Source organism: Papio anubis, chromosome 10 (genome assembly GCF_008728515.1).
Source record: "Papio anubis isolate 15944 chromosome 10, Panubis1.0, whole genome shotgun sequence".
Lineage (NCBI taxonomy): Eukaryota > Metazoa > Chordata > Mammalia > Primates > Cercopithecidae > Papio > Papio anubis.
This window is the reverse complement of record NC_044985.1, coordinates 63,199,488-63,215,221: the sequence shown is the minus strand read 5'-3', so window position 1 is coordinate 63,215,221 and position 15,734 is coordinate 63,199,488. Positions and strand designations below refer to the sequence as shown.

At 34.6% G+C, this 15,734-nt stretch overlaps 1 protein-coding gene across 11 annotated transcripts in view; it reads left to right on the top strand.

The window, feature by feature from the left end:
• The window catches only part of ZNF385B (zinc finger protein 385B), a 417,130-nt gene that overhangs the window by 330,381 nt on the left and 71,015 nt on the right, over positions 1-15,734 (top strand). For 7 of the 11 annotated variants that reach the window (XM_009182538.4, XM_009182542.4, XM_009182540.4 and 4 more), the window contains 2 exons: positions 4,999-5,037; positions 9,131-9,241. The exons of 1 other annotated variant lie outside the window; for it this stretch is intronic. In XM_009182538.4, coding sequence (XP_009180802.1) covers positions 4,999-5,037; positions 9,131-9,241 — 150 coding nt within the window. The remainder of the gene's footprint in view (positions 1-4,998; positions 5,038-9,130; positions 9,242-15,734) is intronic. 3 more of the 11 variants (XR_002516179.2, XM_009182548.4, XM_017946686.3) reach the window with 1 other exon arrangement.

Sequence of the window (15,734 nt, the reverse complement as noted above, 5' to 3'; positions counted from 1 at the left end):
AAATATTGTTTCTTTCCCATTCTTCTATTTTATTTTTTTTCATGCTACTTACAACGCTCTGAAAAGATCTTATTTATTACTTTAGAGATTTGGGTCTGGGTCTTCCCAACTAGAATGTTGGATTTTTGAAAGCCTATTCTCCACTATATGTCCAGCTCCTAAAACAATGTATGATAGGTACTTAATAAACTTTTATTATATGAATAAAATTTCAAGAAAAATATAGTAAATATACGAACAAATTAGAAATCACGCATTTGTAAATGTGTAATATGTGGAAAATGAGCAAAAATTCCTAAGGAGAGAACTGAATATTTAAAGTTGATATGAAACCCTTACCTCTGAAAGAATTGGACCTCTTATAACCAGTCATCTAGAAAAAGGACATTATTTTATGACAGAAACCCCAAAATAAAATGAAGATGAAATTTCTGCAAAAAAATGACCAGAAAATACAGAGTTTCGTCTTCTTTTCAAAACAGATCTTCAAGATACATCACAGGATTTTTTTTTTTCTTGACTTTAGTCAACCTTTCTGTCAATGGAATATACACTATTATTTGGTAAATCCCAGAGCTTTTCAAAGGAAGCCTAACAATATGGAATTGGAGTGAAATATATCAAGCTTTCTAAATTCATATTTTAGAAAACAGAGGGAAAAAATGAAATACTATTCTGTACTCTACTCTGATAGGCTGTGTCATCTCTGGGCTGACTCCCTTGTGTTTTCTATCAGGAATATATACTGCCATTAAGCAGGCTCTAGAAAAGTGGGAAAAACTGAAATCCTGGGGTCCCACTTAATTTCGGCAGCTATTAGATGTTGCCAATAGTCAACCAGCCTCAAAATACTTAAAAGCCTGCAACATTTTGATAAAATAGTAGTAGTAGCAATAGTAATAAAGCTTTACTGGATCCAGGACTTAGATGTAATGTAACCTATTAGTTTCTGAAGTATTTGTTGTGTTGTTATTGCCTTTATAACAGTTCTGAATGACTGGTTGACTTTCTGCTTGGGTAATTGTATCCCAGTGAAAGAGGGGCCCAGTTAATGTTGCTTGCAAGCTACAACCAATATGTGGTTTCAGCAAACAGCTGGGAATTCTTGAGGAAACCATCTCCCCAAACATTTGACCCTTGGTTTAATAAACAGTTTGTGGAGAGAGTGACATGCGATTCATCTTCCTTTCAGCAGAACTGATAGCATTCAGGTGGACCCTTGTCGGGGTGCTCTGGGTAGGAGAAGCAGTGTCAGCAAGGCAAGCCTCAACTTTTACATACTCCAGATGCAAACATGCAGATCCCATGGTAGCATGCACTGTCTGTGTGATGTTCCATGTGGTGTATTTTTTTTCTTTTTCTTTTTCTTTTTTTTTTTTTTTTTTTTTTTTTTTTTTGAGGCAGAGTTTTGCTCTTGTTGCCCAGGTTGGAGTGCCATGGGGTGATCTTGGCTCACCGCAACCTCCGCCTCCCTGGTTCAAGCAATTCTCCTAACTCAGCCTCCTGAGTAGCTGGGATTACAGGCATGCACCACCATGCCTGGCTAATTTTATTTTTTTTTAGTAGAGACAAGGTTTCTCCATGTTGGTCAGGCTGGTCTCAAGCTCTCAACCTGAGGTGATCCACCTGCCTCAACCTCCCAAAGTGCTGGGACTACAGGCGTGAGCCGCCGCGCCTGGCCATGTGGTTTATTTTTAATGAAACTTCTGAATTGAAATCCAAAATAGTGCAAAGTTCTATGGTTCCAGCCTGGAAAGCATGGCGAAACCCTGTCTCTACAAAAAATTAGCAGAGCATGGTGGCACGTAACCTGGAATCCCAGCTACCCAGAAGCTGAGTTGGGAGAATCACTTGAGCCCAAGAGGCAGAGGTTGTAGTGACCCAGACTGAGCCACTGCATTCCAGCCTGGGTGACAGAGAGAGACACTGTATATTTAAAAAAAAAAAAAAAAAAATTCTATGGTTAAACTAGTGTTGCCAACAATATGCAATCCTTTGTATTTCTTGATCTTTAAGAGAAAAAAATTGTCTTTGTTATTGCTGTATCTGTTTTCTTTCTATTCAAGTTTTCAAGGATTTTTGAAAATTACAACATCAACATAAAGGCATATGGTCAGAGTCTTTAACTGTGAAAGACAAAATCCATTTTAAAGTAACTTTAGAGAAATATTGCTCTTCGGTGACACAGCTATCACTTAAACATGTTGCTTCAAGAGTATCTGAAGTTCTATTGAGACCCTATCGTCACATCCTTTCCCATAAGGCTGATATTGAAAAAGGAAAGGATAAAAAATAGTTATTCTTTTTGTACTAGTGTAATTCCATAATATCACAGTTTAAAAGTTGATACTTAGCCATACTTCCAGAAGCCCCAAAGTCACAAGGGTTTAGTAGCCGCGGTCTGCTTAGCACCAACTCGAGGACAGGTGCAAATGATGACTGCCACTTGCAAACACGTAATCTCTAAATATTCCCAGGACTTTTTTCTTTTTTTTCTGTGTGCAGACCCAACAGTTATAATGAGGAAAGAGGACAGGACAGCCCAAATTTTTATTTATGGCTTTCGTGAAGTTGCACAGGAAGAAATGGGCTTATCCTAAGAATATCAGAAATGGGTCAGAAAGAGAAAACCTAGACTTGCTTCTCCAGAAAACTTTTCCTTTAGCACCTTAAGTTTGTGTAGATAGCTACCTTCCAGGCTGCAGAAGTTCCAGGAATGCTCATCCATTCTTCTCCAAACTCATACCCTTTAGCAGTGCGATGCAATACACTCATGATTCCTGCAGTGTTTCTTTAGCAGGGAACAGTGTGGAGTGAGACTCCTACCTGTGTTTGAATGCCGACCTATGAACTTGAGGTTGATTCATTACGGAACCTCTCAAAACCTTTGATTCCTCATTTGTTAAAGGAGGATAATAATCATGTCTGCCTCATGTGATGATGGAGACTACAGGAGGTAATTCCTTAGTATAGTTCCCAGCAAATCTCAGTAAATCAAAGCTGCTCTTATAATGATGTTTATTATTATTACACAGCTAGAAAAAAAGAAAAAGAAAATACCCCTGGGAGAGTAACACATGGATGTCACTGTCAGAGGGGAAAAAAAAAGAAAGTATGAGTGGGGGAAGAGGAGACAGACCTTTTCGTGCCTCTCATGCCTCATTGTTTTGCTTAATGGCCCCTTCTTTTCCCAGCCTCCAATTAAGTAAAGTCTGTACTACCTTTTTCACTTTTTAAATTATGCCCTTTTTTGTGTGTTTTACTCATCTTCCTCTCCAGTCTGAGACAGCATCTAAAACATATTGGATCTCTAGAAATATTTGCTTGATAGCTGACTTTAATTTTTTTATTTTTTTATTTTTTATTTTTATTTTTGTAGATGGCATCTCGCTCTGTCGCCCAGACTGGAGTGCAGTGGTGCGATCTCGGCTCACTGCAAGCTCCGCCTCCCGGGTTCACACCATTTTCCTGCCTCAGCCTCCCGAGTATCTGGGACTACAGGCAGCCGCCACCATGTCCAGCTAATTTTTTTTTTATTTTTAGTAGAGACCGGGTTTCACCTTTTTAGCCAGGATGGTCTCGATCTCCTGACCTCGTGATCTGCCCGCCTCAGCCTCCCAAAGTGCTGGGATTACAGGTGTGAGCCACTGCGCCCGGCCGACTTTAAATTTTAAAAGTGAAGAACCTGGTTTCTATTTCTGTTTAATAGAATAGCTACCAGGGCCTACTATACTGGATAAGTAATAAATGCTTACAAAATGCTTTTTAGAACATTGGTTAAAATAGATCATTAAGTTTAAGGTAAGATTTCCCCATCTTTACAAATAGTATGGGCTGGGCAAGGTGGCTCACGTCTGTAATCCACCACTTTGAAAGGCTAAGGCAGGAGGATCACATGAGGCCAGAAGTTCAAGACCAGCCTGGGCAACATAGTGAGACCCTGTCTCTACACTAAATTAAAAAAAAAAAAAAATTACTGGGCACGGTGGCACATGCCTGTAGTCCTAGCTACTCGGGAGGCTGAAATGAGAGGATCATTTGATCCTATGAGTTTAAGGCTTCAGTCACGCCACTGCCCTCCAGACTGAGCAACACACTGAGTCTCTGAGAATAAAATAAATAGTATAGATAAAAGAAAGTCCTGTACAATTCTCGAGTGGTCTTTTTGTTTTGTAATGGGGGTGATGCCCAGTTCCCATCCCAGTGTTACCTGATGGCTAGTTAAATCCTTTTAAGGCTCTTACAAGAATAGAACTCAAATTTCATGCCTCTTGAAAAGTATTGGGATAATTAAACAAGTTTACAATTCTATTTTCTCTGCCTAAAGTCCCATATAGCAAAATTTTCTAGAGTCTAAATATAATCTGGTATTATGTTAAGTTGCTTGAGCACACAGCCCCCATCTTAGATTCATCCTACCTTCAGTGAAGTGCTGCAGTATGTTTATTTTCCCTGTGTCTAGGTTTCACTTGCAGCTGCATATTTGCATATGACTTTTTACACTGTGGAGATGTAAATTACTTTTTGGTTTACCCAGAGAAAGTAATGCTCTTTTTAAAAAACTCACACAGATTTGTAGTCCTTGTAATCTTGAATACACCAAAAAAAAAAAAAGCTTGTTCTTATTTTGATATTGAAAATATAATAGATGGTGTGATAATGCCAGCTTCATTAATTTATTTTATAAGTACTACAATATAATTGTTAATTTGTCCGTACATGGCCTCCAATTACCTCCTCAATTCCTGGTAACAGCCACAACCTCATCTTTCATTTTTATTACCTAGCAGTTAATTGCACTGATAGGTCTTGCTTTTCATTTCTGCATGACTTTCATTAGAAAAAGTGGCAAGTGTTAACTTTTGCTGCATTTTAGTTAGTGTTTCAGGCTTTTTACTCAAAGAAAAGCAAGGAAAATGGGTTTTTTAAATTTTCATGTAATTATGCTTCCTAGACTCAAAATTCCAGATGACTGCTTCTAACTTTTACTTTTTTTAGAAAAGAAGAGGCTTATTTGGGACCAATAAATTTTGCCAGGTAAGGAATATTGGTAGCTAGATGTATGTGGTAGGGTATTTTTTTTTCTTTAAAAAAGCATTTTTAGTATTATTTCCTAATGAATTATAATTTTCTAAATCCATAGACAGCTTTTTTTGCACAATGTGAACTAACATGAGCTAATTTGACTACTTAATAAGACATTTGTAAATGTAAAAGATATAAACATTTAAGAAATATTTTTGAAAGTACTTGTTCATTTTTAACAATCAAATGTCTGTGAAATGCCAAATGAATCTTTAAAAATGAAAATTCGTTATGTGATTGTAATACCTCCAATAATTTTTGAGTAGTCTACACATGAAATCATTATGATATAGAAACATAGTTTTGACTATACTAAAATGAGTTACTTGCATTTATCACATTTTAAGATTTATGATAATGTTTTTATTAATCCTAAACTTTTTTTTCATCCTGAAACTTGGTGATAGAATAGAAGAATTATCATCGATTTAGTTACATGCATCTCATTATAACTACAGAGAACTGGCATTGCACTAACAGAGGAAAAAATTTAAGTTAACATAAACTAATATCATCCTTATTTTATCTAGCTTTTAGAGCCTTGTACTAATGCTAAGAACAAAACTTGAGAATTTTACCACTTTATACTTTTTTAAAAAGTATGTGAAAGCCTTCTTCATTACTGTCGCATTTGGATCCCATTGAAATGACTCGAGTATTTGTAGTTATTGCATCAGAGGGCAAATACTCAAAACATTAGTTTGACAGTGTCTGTTTCAAAATCAGATAAAGTGACAAGTGGGACATTCTTTTTTATTCCGGTTAAAGTCTCTATTCAACTAAATCATGTCCCCCAAAATGGCATTTAAATACAAAAATGTAACTATAGAATTTTATGATAAACAGCAGAAGAAAAGAGATTTAGACTAGAAGAAAAAGTGAATCTCTTCCAGAAACCTTAAGGAAATACAGAATTAAGAGGAAAATGAAGAAAATCTGTTCCAAGTGAGACAGATGGGGGGTACAATATTGATACAATTAGTGATAAGTTATCCAAAGGATGAAAAGGCAGAAAGAGTTAATGATAAGTAGCAAAGAAGGTGTAAAAGGGCTGTGCTTATTTAGTTGATTTTATGAGAAAACTTAGGATTACATATATAAACTGGAGGAGCCAATTCTGGGGAGAGTTTCATGAAGGAACCTCCTTAGTCTGGTCTGCTTTTTAGAGAGCAGATGGATGGAAACTTGCCTACCTTTCTATGTGGAGTGCTCAGCCACAACTCACCTTTCAGGATGGAGAGCTCTCAGCCTTGGGGACACAAAGGCATATTTTCAGGCCAATGTGGTGCAAATGTGAGATTTCAGCAGAATAAAACTATTAGGGGCCAGGTGCGGTGGTGGGTGCCTATAATCCCAGCTACCCAGGAGGCTTAGGCAGGAGAATTGCTTGAACCCAGGAAGCAGAGGTTGTAGTGAACTGATACTGCACCACTGCACTCCAGCCTGGGCCACAGAGCAAGACTCTGCCTCAAAACAAAAACAAAAAGAAAAAAACTATATTAGAAGTTATGTAAAAAATTATGTAGGCAGCTAACAATTTTTAAAACTTAATGGAAATACTTATATTCAAAGATCTTGCTGGAGCTGTCAATAGATATAATAGTCTACTAAAATAGTCTACTAAGAACTTGAAACTAGATATTCATAAATGTATCTTTTGTCTTTCTATGTTTAGGCATGGAAACAGCTAGGATATGTGGATTCACTTTGAGGAAAGTTTTAATTTTGATGTTAATTTCAATATATTTTTTGAAAGGAGTAATAGGAAAGTGTACATTAATTCTATGATTTATTGTTTAAATGTACTTTAATTTGATTTAAAGAAAAATATTAGTGTGTGGATATGGCAAAAAATAATGAAAATAGCATGCAGAAAACTGGTATTTAGGAAATAGTGATATAGTTTAATCCTATGTAGTTCACATATCACCAGATGGGAGGTATTTTTCAGAGCCTGAGATCAGAAACTATCTCAATAAAATGCTCTTGTTTTATAAACTTTGCAAAACAGTGGGTTTTTTCACCCTGCCAAGATAAGTTAGCCTGTTTTATTTTTAAGCCTGCCTAAACTGATTCGCCATGTCTGGTAACTGTCAGAAAGTATAGTTTCATATTTTGCAAATAGATAGATTAGATTTAAGTATTCGTGTTTGTGAATAAAATAAAGTGAACTAGGAATTTATTTTCTGACCTTTTGAGATTTTCTATCACATAGTTTTTTAAATTGCCATTCTCATTGAATAAAATGTAATACAATCAATTATGACCTTCAACAGTATGAATCCCTAGATTTTCCAGTAATGATATGTTAGATTTAGTAGTTAAACATAATACTGTTAAGAAAGTTTTTCTTTTTTACTCATTAAATTATCATACATAAAATTGACTTTCTGAGAGGGAAAGTTCTGTGAATTTAACATATGTATAGATTTGTGTAACCATCACATTATAGTTTGGCTATCTCTCCAGAAAACTTCCCCCTTAGCATTTTTTTTTTTTTTTTTTTTTTAAGATGGAGACAAGGTCTTGCTGTGTTGCCCAGGCTGGTCTCAAACTTCTGGGCTCAAGTGATCCTCCTGTCTCCACCTCCCAAAGTGCTTGGATTATAGGCATAAGCCCCTGCACTTGGCACCCTCTTAAAATTTGTAAGTGTCCCAAACCACCATAACTGTTCTTTATAATAGGAATACATTGTCCTGTCATCTCTCTTGAAATTGTAGCCAAAAAATAGGTTAATGTATTATGCAACAACTCTTCAATCCACTTGCCTTTCTAATGTGTTTAGTTTCTTCTAATTGCTAATTTTGCATTTTGTCGATTTATAATCATGATCAGAGATAGTACTCATTTCTCTTCTCTGTCAAATATCATCAACTAATCCAATCTTAATCTCTAACGTCAGGAGATTTCCTAGACAATGGTGTCAGTGGATCTGTCCTTGTTCATATTACATCTGTTATGTAACGTTTTGCTCGTCATCTGCATTGTTTTTTGAACTGCCAGTTGTTTGATGTAAATGCTGGAGATTATTACCTGGAGTACACAAGAGAATCACTGCTGTGTCTCTTTTCATAGGCTCTGCATATCTAGGTGTTTCTTTTCCTGAGAGTTTTAATGACTTTGTGCCATACTTTTTCTGTTTGAGTACTTGTATCACTCTATATTTCTCTGAATACATATGATACATGCAAGCCAAAAGGGGAAAATCACAAGCTATAAATCAAAACTTTACTTGATTAATATTTAAACAAGGGTTGCATGTCAGCCAATCTGTTTTAGGCATTTAAGTGTACAGTTGTGACATGCATTTTCAGTAGAATGAATTTCAGTCTATAGCACATGAAAGTTAACAAATCATTTTAAAATATGTATATTCAGTCAAAACTTTCTGTGCTCTGATAAGAGCCTGTCATTTATGACTTTACCACAAATCAAAAATTAAGAAGCATAAACATAATTGTAATAATTGTTATTGACATCATTTGGGCCATCTTAAGTATTATTACCTCATACAGGGAAAACATTAACATTTTTAGCTGAGCATAGTGTGGCACACGCCTGTAGTCCCAGCTACTCGGGTCGCTGAAGCAGGAGGATCACTGGAGCCCAGGAGGTTGAGGCTGCAGTGAACTATGATCACACCACTGAATTCCAGCTTGAGCAACAGAGCAAGACCCTGTCTCAAGAAAAAAAAAAAAAAAAGTTAATTTTAACCCTGACCTTTGGATCTTAAGTTTTCTTGTTTTATGATTCTTCTAAGGTTTTTCAAGGCTCCTTCTATAGAGATAAGGTTTCTTGGAATATGGTGATTCTCTTGTGGTCTTTTTTGAGTTATGTTTTCAAAGCCATTTTTTGTTTTCATTTTTGTCATTTGTTTTCATGTTTAATTTTTGGAGACAAATACATTACTATTGAATGAGATTCTTTATTATCTTTGTTTAGGAACTAAAAGTTTAAACTATGGAATATTTCAACTACTGTTATTTGCTCACTATTGTCTTCTCTTAGAAGTTACAAATAGACTATTTTCTCATTTGTTCTTCAGATGGATCCTGTGCAAAAAGCGGTTATTAACCATACATTTGGAGTATCCATTCCCCCAAAGAAGAAACAAGTTATTTCTTGTAATGTCTGTCAGCTTCGCTTTAACTCAGATGTGAGTATCACCTTTTCATTATTCTCTGTAGTTTGTCAGAGCTAAAAGTCTGATTGATCTAAATATGTACATTTCTTCATATTTACATACTCTTTAGCAGCCACTCCTACTGGTAGCCCACTTATTTCAGGATGCCAGATTTCCAAGAGATTTGGATTCAATGCTTAAAACTTGAACAATAGAGTATGGTTGACCCTCTGAATCCACAGGGTCCATATCCGTGGATTCAACCTAGCTCACATTGAAAGTATTTTCTAGAACAACATTACAACAATAAAAAACAATACAAATTTTAAAACCAATAGAGGATTATAGACAATAGTCTATAAGTGGCTAATATCAAAAATTAAGAATTTGTCTATGCAATCAGTCTCAACTATACCATTTTACAGTTAATCTCACTAATTATATTTACTTGTCAAAATGCTTGAATATCAGAAAATATGAAAAAAGTTTTAAAATGCAATGAAGATATTTTAAAAATTAAAATGCCATAAATGTGGAAGAAAACCATTTTTACTATTAGCTATCAAGTGCCACATTTCCTATTTGTGCCAAATTTTGTTAAATACCTAAGAGAATTATTAATTTCCTATATGATTTACATTTTCCCAGAACATAAAATACAGAGAAAGTTTCATAAACTATTTTATCTGGCAAGCATAACCATCCTGCTAAAAAAAGATAACAAGAAAATGGAACAAATCACTCTCTTTTATGAAAATGGGTTTTCAAATTTATAGACAAAATAACAGGAAAGCAAAATAAACAATATTAGAATATTTACAATATCCAATTACCAAGTAAAGCCAATGACCGATGTAAATCAGAATCTGAAGGCTGGGTATAATATGTGGTATTTCCTGAGTTACTTGACCCCTGTAGCCATTTTGCAAAGAGCTTGTTACAGAATTAATGTTGTTTAGAAATACTAAAATAATAATCACTTTTGTTTGCATATACCATTAAATTATGTTTTGATAATTCTACATAGGAAGCATAATAAAAAATAGTCATTGGAAAAGAGATGTTTATCATGATTTATAAAATTATATTTAGTATAATTTTAATCAAAAGTCCAACGAATTTTTTGGTACATCATAAAACTTCCTGTTCAGGAATCAAAATGTACCTAAATAAACTGAGAAATATACAGTGTTAATTCATTTGAAGTCTTAATATTGTTAAGATGTCAGTTCTCCCCCAAATTGATCTATAGATCCAGCACAATCCTGATCAAAATCCCAAAATGCTTTTTTATTGTAGAAAATAGCAAGCTGTTTCTTAAATATACATAGAAAAGCCCTAGAATAGCCAAAACATTTTTTAAAGGACACATTTTGAAGACTTAATGCTTCCTGATTTTAATACTTACTCTAAAATCTACAATAATCAAGACTGTGAAATTGGTGAAAGAATGGTAGACACATGGATCAATGGAACAGAACAGAGTCCAGAAATAGACTCGCACCAATATAGTCAGTTGATTTTCAACAAAGTTGCAGAGTGAATTCAATGAAGAAAGCCTAATCTTTTCAACAAATAGTGCTAGAAGAAGTATATTCGTATGTAAATTCAAAAAACGCCTTGACTGCTACCCGATACAAAACATAAAAATTCAATAGGATCATTCATAAAATAAAAACTTTAAAAAACTATTAGACTTCTAGATGAAAACAGTAGAAAATCTATTTGGCTTTGCATTAAGCAAAGATTTCTTAGAAAATAAAAAGTGTGAATATTGATATATTAGACTTCATCAAAATTTAAAACTTCTACTCTTCAGAGACACTGTTACACTATTAAGAAAATGAAAAAACAAGCTATAGACTACTAGAAAATATTTGTACCTGCTTAAGAAATTGCATACAAATATGTAAATAACTTATAACTCAATAATAAATGATAAAATGGGAAAACAATTTTAACAGGCACTTTACCAAACAAGAAATATGAATGATGAATAAGCACATTTAAAAATGCTCAACGTGTTTAACGATTAAGGAAATACGAATTGAAACCAAAATCAGATACCACTACACCTATTAGAATGGTGAAAATTAAACAAATTGATAGGATCAAATGGCTAGGATGAGGAGCAACTGGACCTCTCATACACTGTTAGTGAGAATACAAAATGTTTTTTGAAAACAATTTGGCAGTTATAAATAAGAAACTTTATAAAGTTATACATACATTTCCCATATGACCCAGCAATCCCACTTCTAAGTATATCCCCAAGGCAAATGAAAACATATATTCATCCATATGTGCAGCTTAAAGTAATTTTATTCATAATTGCCCAAAACTGGAATTGACCCAAATGTCCATCAACTGATGAATAAACAAACTATGTTAAAGCCATACAATGGAAATAAAGAAATAAAAATAAATAGAAATAAAGTAAAAGTAAAAAGTAAGTAGTGATACATGCTACAACATGGATGAATCTCCAAGGCAGTATGCTAAGTGAGAGAAGTAAGACACAAAGACTATATGCTGTATGATTGCGCTCGGATAACTTTCTGCAGATGATGAAACTATGGGGATAGTCAGATCAGTGGTTAACAGGGACTGAAGGTTAAGTTAGGGAATTGACCACAAATGGAAATGCAGGAAACTTTTTGAATGATGAAAATATTCTGTAACTTTATTGTTGTGATGTTTACATGACAGTCTTTGTTTTTCAAAATTCATTAAGCTGAACACCTAAAAAAAAAAATTTACTATATGTAGAGTATACCTTAGTAAATCTAACTAGAAAAAATTAATGATATGAGCCACAAAATATTTTATAAATAGAAGACTAATTTATGATAGTGATGTAACTACTAAATATATTAAGCTACAATTTTACTACTAGAATGAAAGTATAATACTTTTCTAAGAATAGACACAATAATAAATACAGAAATAGATTCGAGTACATTTTACAGTATTGCTCAGTTATTATTCAAATTTTTAGAGTTATACAGAGAAGTTAAAGTCTGTTGTTATATAGATATGACATGAAAATGTTTATTACTTATCTGACCACTTACAAAACAAATGCCCACCTAAAGACATGCTGCATCTTTAACACTGGCATTCTCACTGTCAAAAGGCCAGATGCTTGAAAACATCTCTCAATACAATGCAAATAATAGATTTCAGAATGAAATTGCAAAAATCATGCAAAAGATGCCTAATTTTATGAAGTCCATTAATGTAATGTTAGAGAACTGCTTGGTTTAAAGCCACTGACAAATAAGGATTTACCTATTTAGAAGAGTTAATTTAAGAAGAGTAAAATAACGAGGTTGATGATGGATAGATTCTTCAAAACGAGAGATGTTGAACACTGACTGAATAATAGGGGCTTAGGGACAATTATGAATCTCTCAAATTAAAAAATAACATATTTATAGTCCAAACCATGATAATATTAAAAAACCTATTGAGGCTGGGTGCAATGGCTCATGCCTGTAATCCTAGCACTTTGGAAGGCTGAGATGGGTAGATCACTTGAGTTTAGGAGTTTGAGACCAGCCTGACCAACATGGTGAAACCCTGTCTGTACTAAAAATACAAAATTAGCCAGGCATGATGGTGCATGCCTGTAATCCCAGCTACTTGGGAGGCTGAGGCAGAAGAATCGCTTGAACCCCGGTGGGGAAGGTTGCAGTGAGTTGAGATTGTGCCATTGCACTCCAGCCTGGGCAACAAGAGCAAAACTCCATCTCAAAAAAAAAAAAAAAAAAAAAAAACCACACACACACACACACACACATTGAAAAAACTATCCCTTTCCTCACCTTCCCAACCTCCATGTCATTCCCTATTTGTAATCACTTTAATATTTTTTGCATATCTTTCCAGGTTTTGCTTATGCAAATATAACTAAGTATGACTACATATTCTTATTTCTTCCCTTTTCTATGTAAATAGTAGCATACTATTGACACTCTTCTTTGCCTTCATTGCCTTCATTTTTTTATGTAACAATATATGCTGGAGAATTTTTTCTATCAGAACATAGAGAGCTCCTGTACTCTTTTTATAGATGTGATAGGCAAAGATGCCCATATCCTACTTTCTGGAACCTGTTAATATATCTTACATAGCAAAGGGGAATTAAGGTAGTAGATGGAATTAAGGGAGCTAATATTCAGACCTCATGATAAAAGAATTATTCTGGATCATCCTGTGGTCCCAAGGTAACCATAAGGTCTTTAAAAGTAGAAGAGGGAGGCGGAAGAGGCAGTCAGAGTGATGCCATCTGACAAGGAGTCCACTCGCCATTGCTGGCTTTGTAAGGGAAGGAAGGAGCCACCAGCTAAGGAATGTGGGCAGCCTCTAGAAGCTGGAAAAGACAAAGAAATGGATTTTCCCTTAAAGCCTCCAGAAGGAATACAGCCCTGCTGACATCTTGATGTTAGCCCAGTGAGATCCATGCCAGACTCCTGACCTCCAGAACTATAAGATAAGAAGTTTTTAAGCCACTAAGTTTATAAAAATTTGCTATGAAAGCAACAGAAAACTAATACAGTAGTTTATTTGTGGATGTTTCATAGTTTAACTCATCCCTTACAGGGTGACACTTATATTGGTTCCCATCTTTTGATATCTCCTAGATTTTCACTCAATAAATGGCAGAGCTAGAACATAAGTCTGAATCTCTTGCCTCTAAATCCACAGCTCTTCCTATTATATTATGTTGCCTCACATAAGTTTACTCATTTCCTAAGCATTTACTGAACTCTTCCTGTATGATAAACACTGCTAATCTCTACAATATGGCCTAAAATGAACCACATGATCTTTGGAAGGACCATTGAAGTTCTATAACTAATAATCATTTCCATGGTATCTCTGTCAGGAGAATAGGATATAAACACCTCCATCTTACAAATCAACAGCTAAGACCCAGAAAGAATGACTATGAGTTTTGTTTTTTATTTGTGTGATGGGTTGGGTTATGGAAGGCATAAGAATTTCTTTCGAGCCCCAGAATTACTCCAGGAGTACATCCACCTTTGTCTTGAGCTCCATTTGATGTCAGGCATTTTCTTTGTACTTACTAATAGGGGCGTGGACATATGTGCACACATAAGCACATGACTAGCAGCCTCCTTGCTATAGCTCCAAAGTTCCATTGATAATAAAGAAAGAAATTAGATTTCTGAGTCATTCTTAGACTCTGGGCAGTAAAGCCACGAAGTCTGGATGGCAAATTCACAAATGTGACATATACATGTTCTCAGTGTTTAGTAATGGTACTATAATCTGCATAACCAAGCTCTGAAGCTGAGCATTTTTTATTTGGGAGAGAGTTTATTATTTTATAATTACCCTATTTACATTTTAATGTAAGAATTAAAAAGATGCTCATCCTTATTTTTTAATAACATTTCTAAATCAGCCTGAGACTGAAATTGGCTTCACTCTTCAGTATAGAAAATACGTTTATTGAAAAATCTGGAAGGCAGATGCACAGTAAACAGACTGCATTTTGCAGTTCTTCATTATCCATATAAAATGTACCAGTCGACTTCATGCATTAAAATTCAATATGACCTAGTTTAAGTGTCTTGTACCTCCCTTTGTCCAGCTTTTATCATCTCAGTAGAACTACCCTGTTGAAAAGCAAAATGCTACAGCTTTATTTACACAATACACAGTTATGTAAATGAGCAAGCATTAATCACAAACATTTCCCAAATGAACCTTTACAAATTAACACCATTAACTTTGCCAGGGAGCAGGATTGCAGTCCAGGAATAATATGCTTTCCAACTGAGTCCCAGACATTTGCACAAATGTGTGTATCACCTCAAGCCCTACTTTCTTCCTGATCACCTTTTTTCTAACAAGGTATACCTAAGCTGAATGAGGCTGTTTTAACCCTGAATGTTTCTGTATTCTCCAGTAACTGAGTATACTGCAACTGCAGTATGGTCATAAATTGATAAGCCTAAATCTGAATCTTTATCTTTTAGCTGGAAAATGCCATTTCCAGAGTTAAGCTTTGCCAGGGAAATGAGCTTACGTACACTTCAGAAAATTTTTTGAGACTAACGTTTATCTCATTTTGGCTAAGTTGAAATTGGCAGATTCCAAATAATTTCTAATTTACATATTAGTTTCAATTCCTTGGAGGATAGTAGCAGAAGGATGAAAGAATGATTCTTACACAAAATCAATCTTTATACAAAATTGAATCAAAATCAAATTCTTAAACAGATTCTTACACAAAACAAGGCAAATTGATTCTCTTAAATATTTAAAAACAGAGATTATATTATTATTATTAATATTGATCTCAGAACATAGTTTATTATAAATACCCTTAATGTATTTCTGAGTCTTTTATGCCTTATAGGCAAATCAAAATGAAAGCATGGTGATCTTTTTAGTCAAGTTTATATACTCTAAGTCAGAAGTTGACCCTGAAATGTTGGTACTCAGCATTAGTACCAAAAGTAATTAAGCGTGAGATACATTGTCCCTAAAT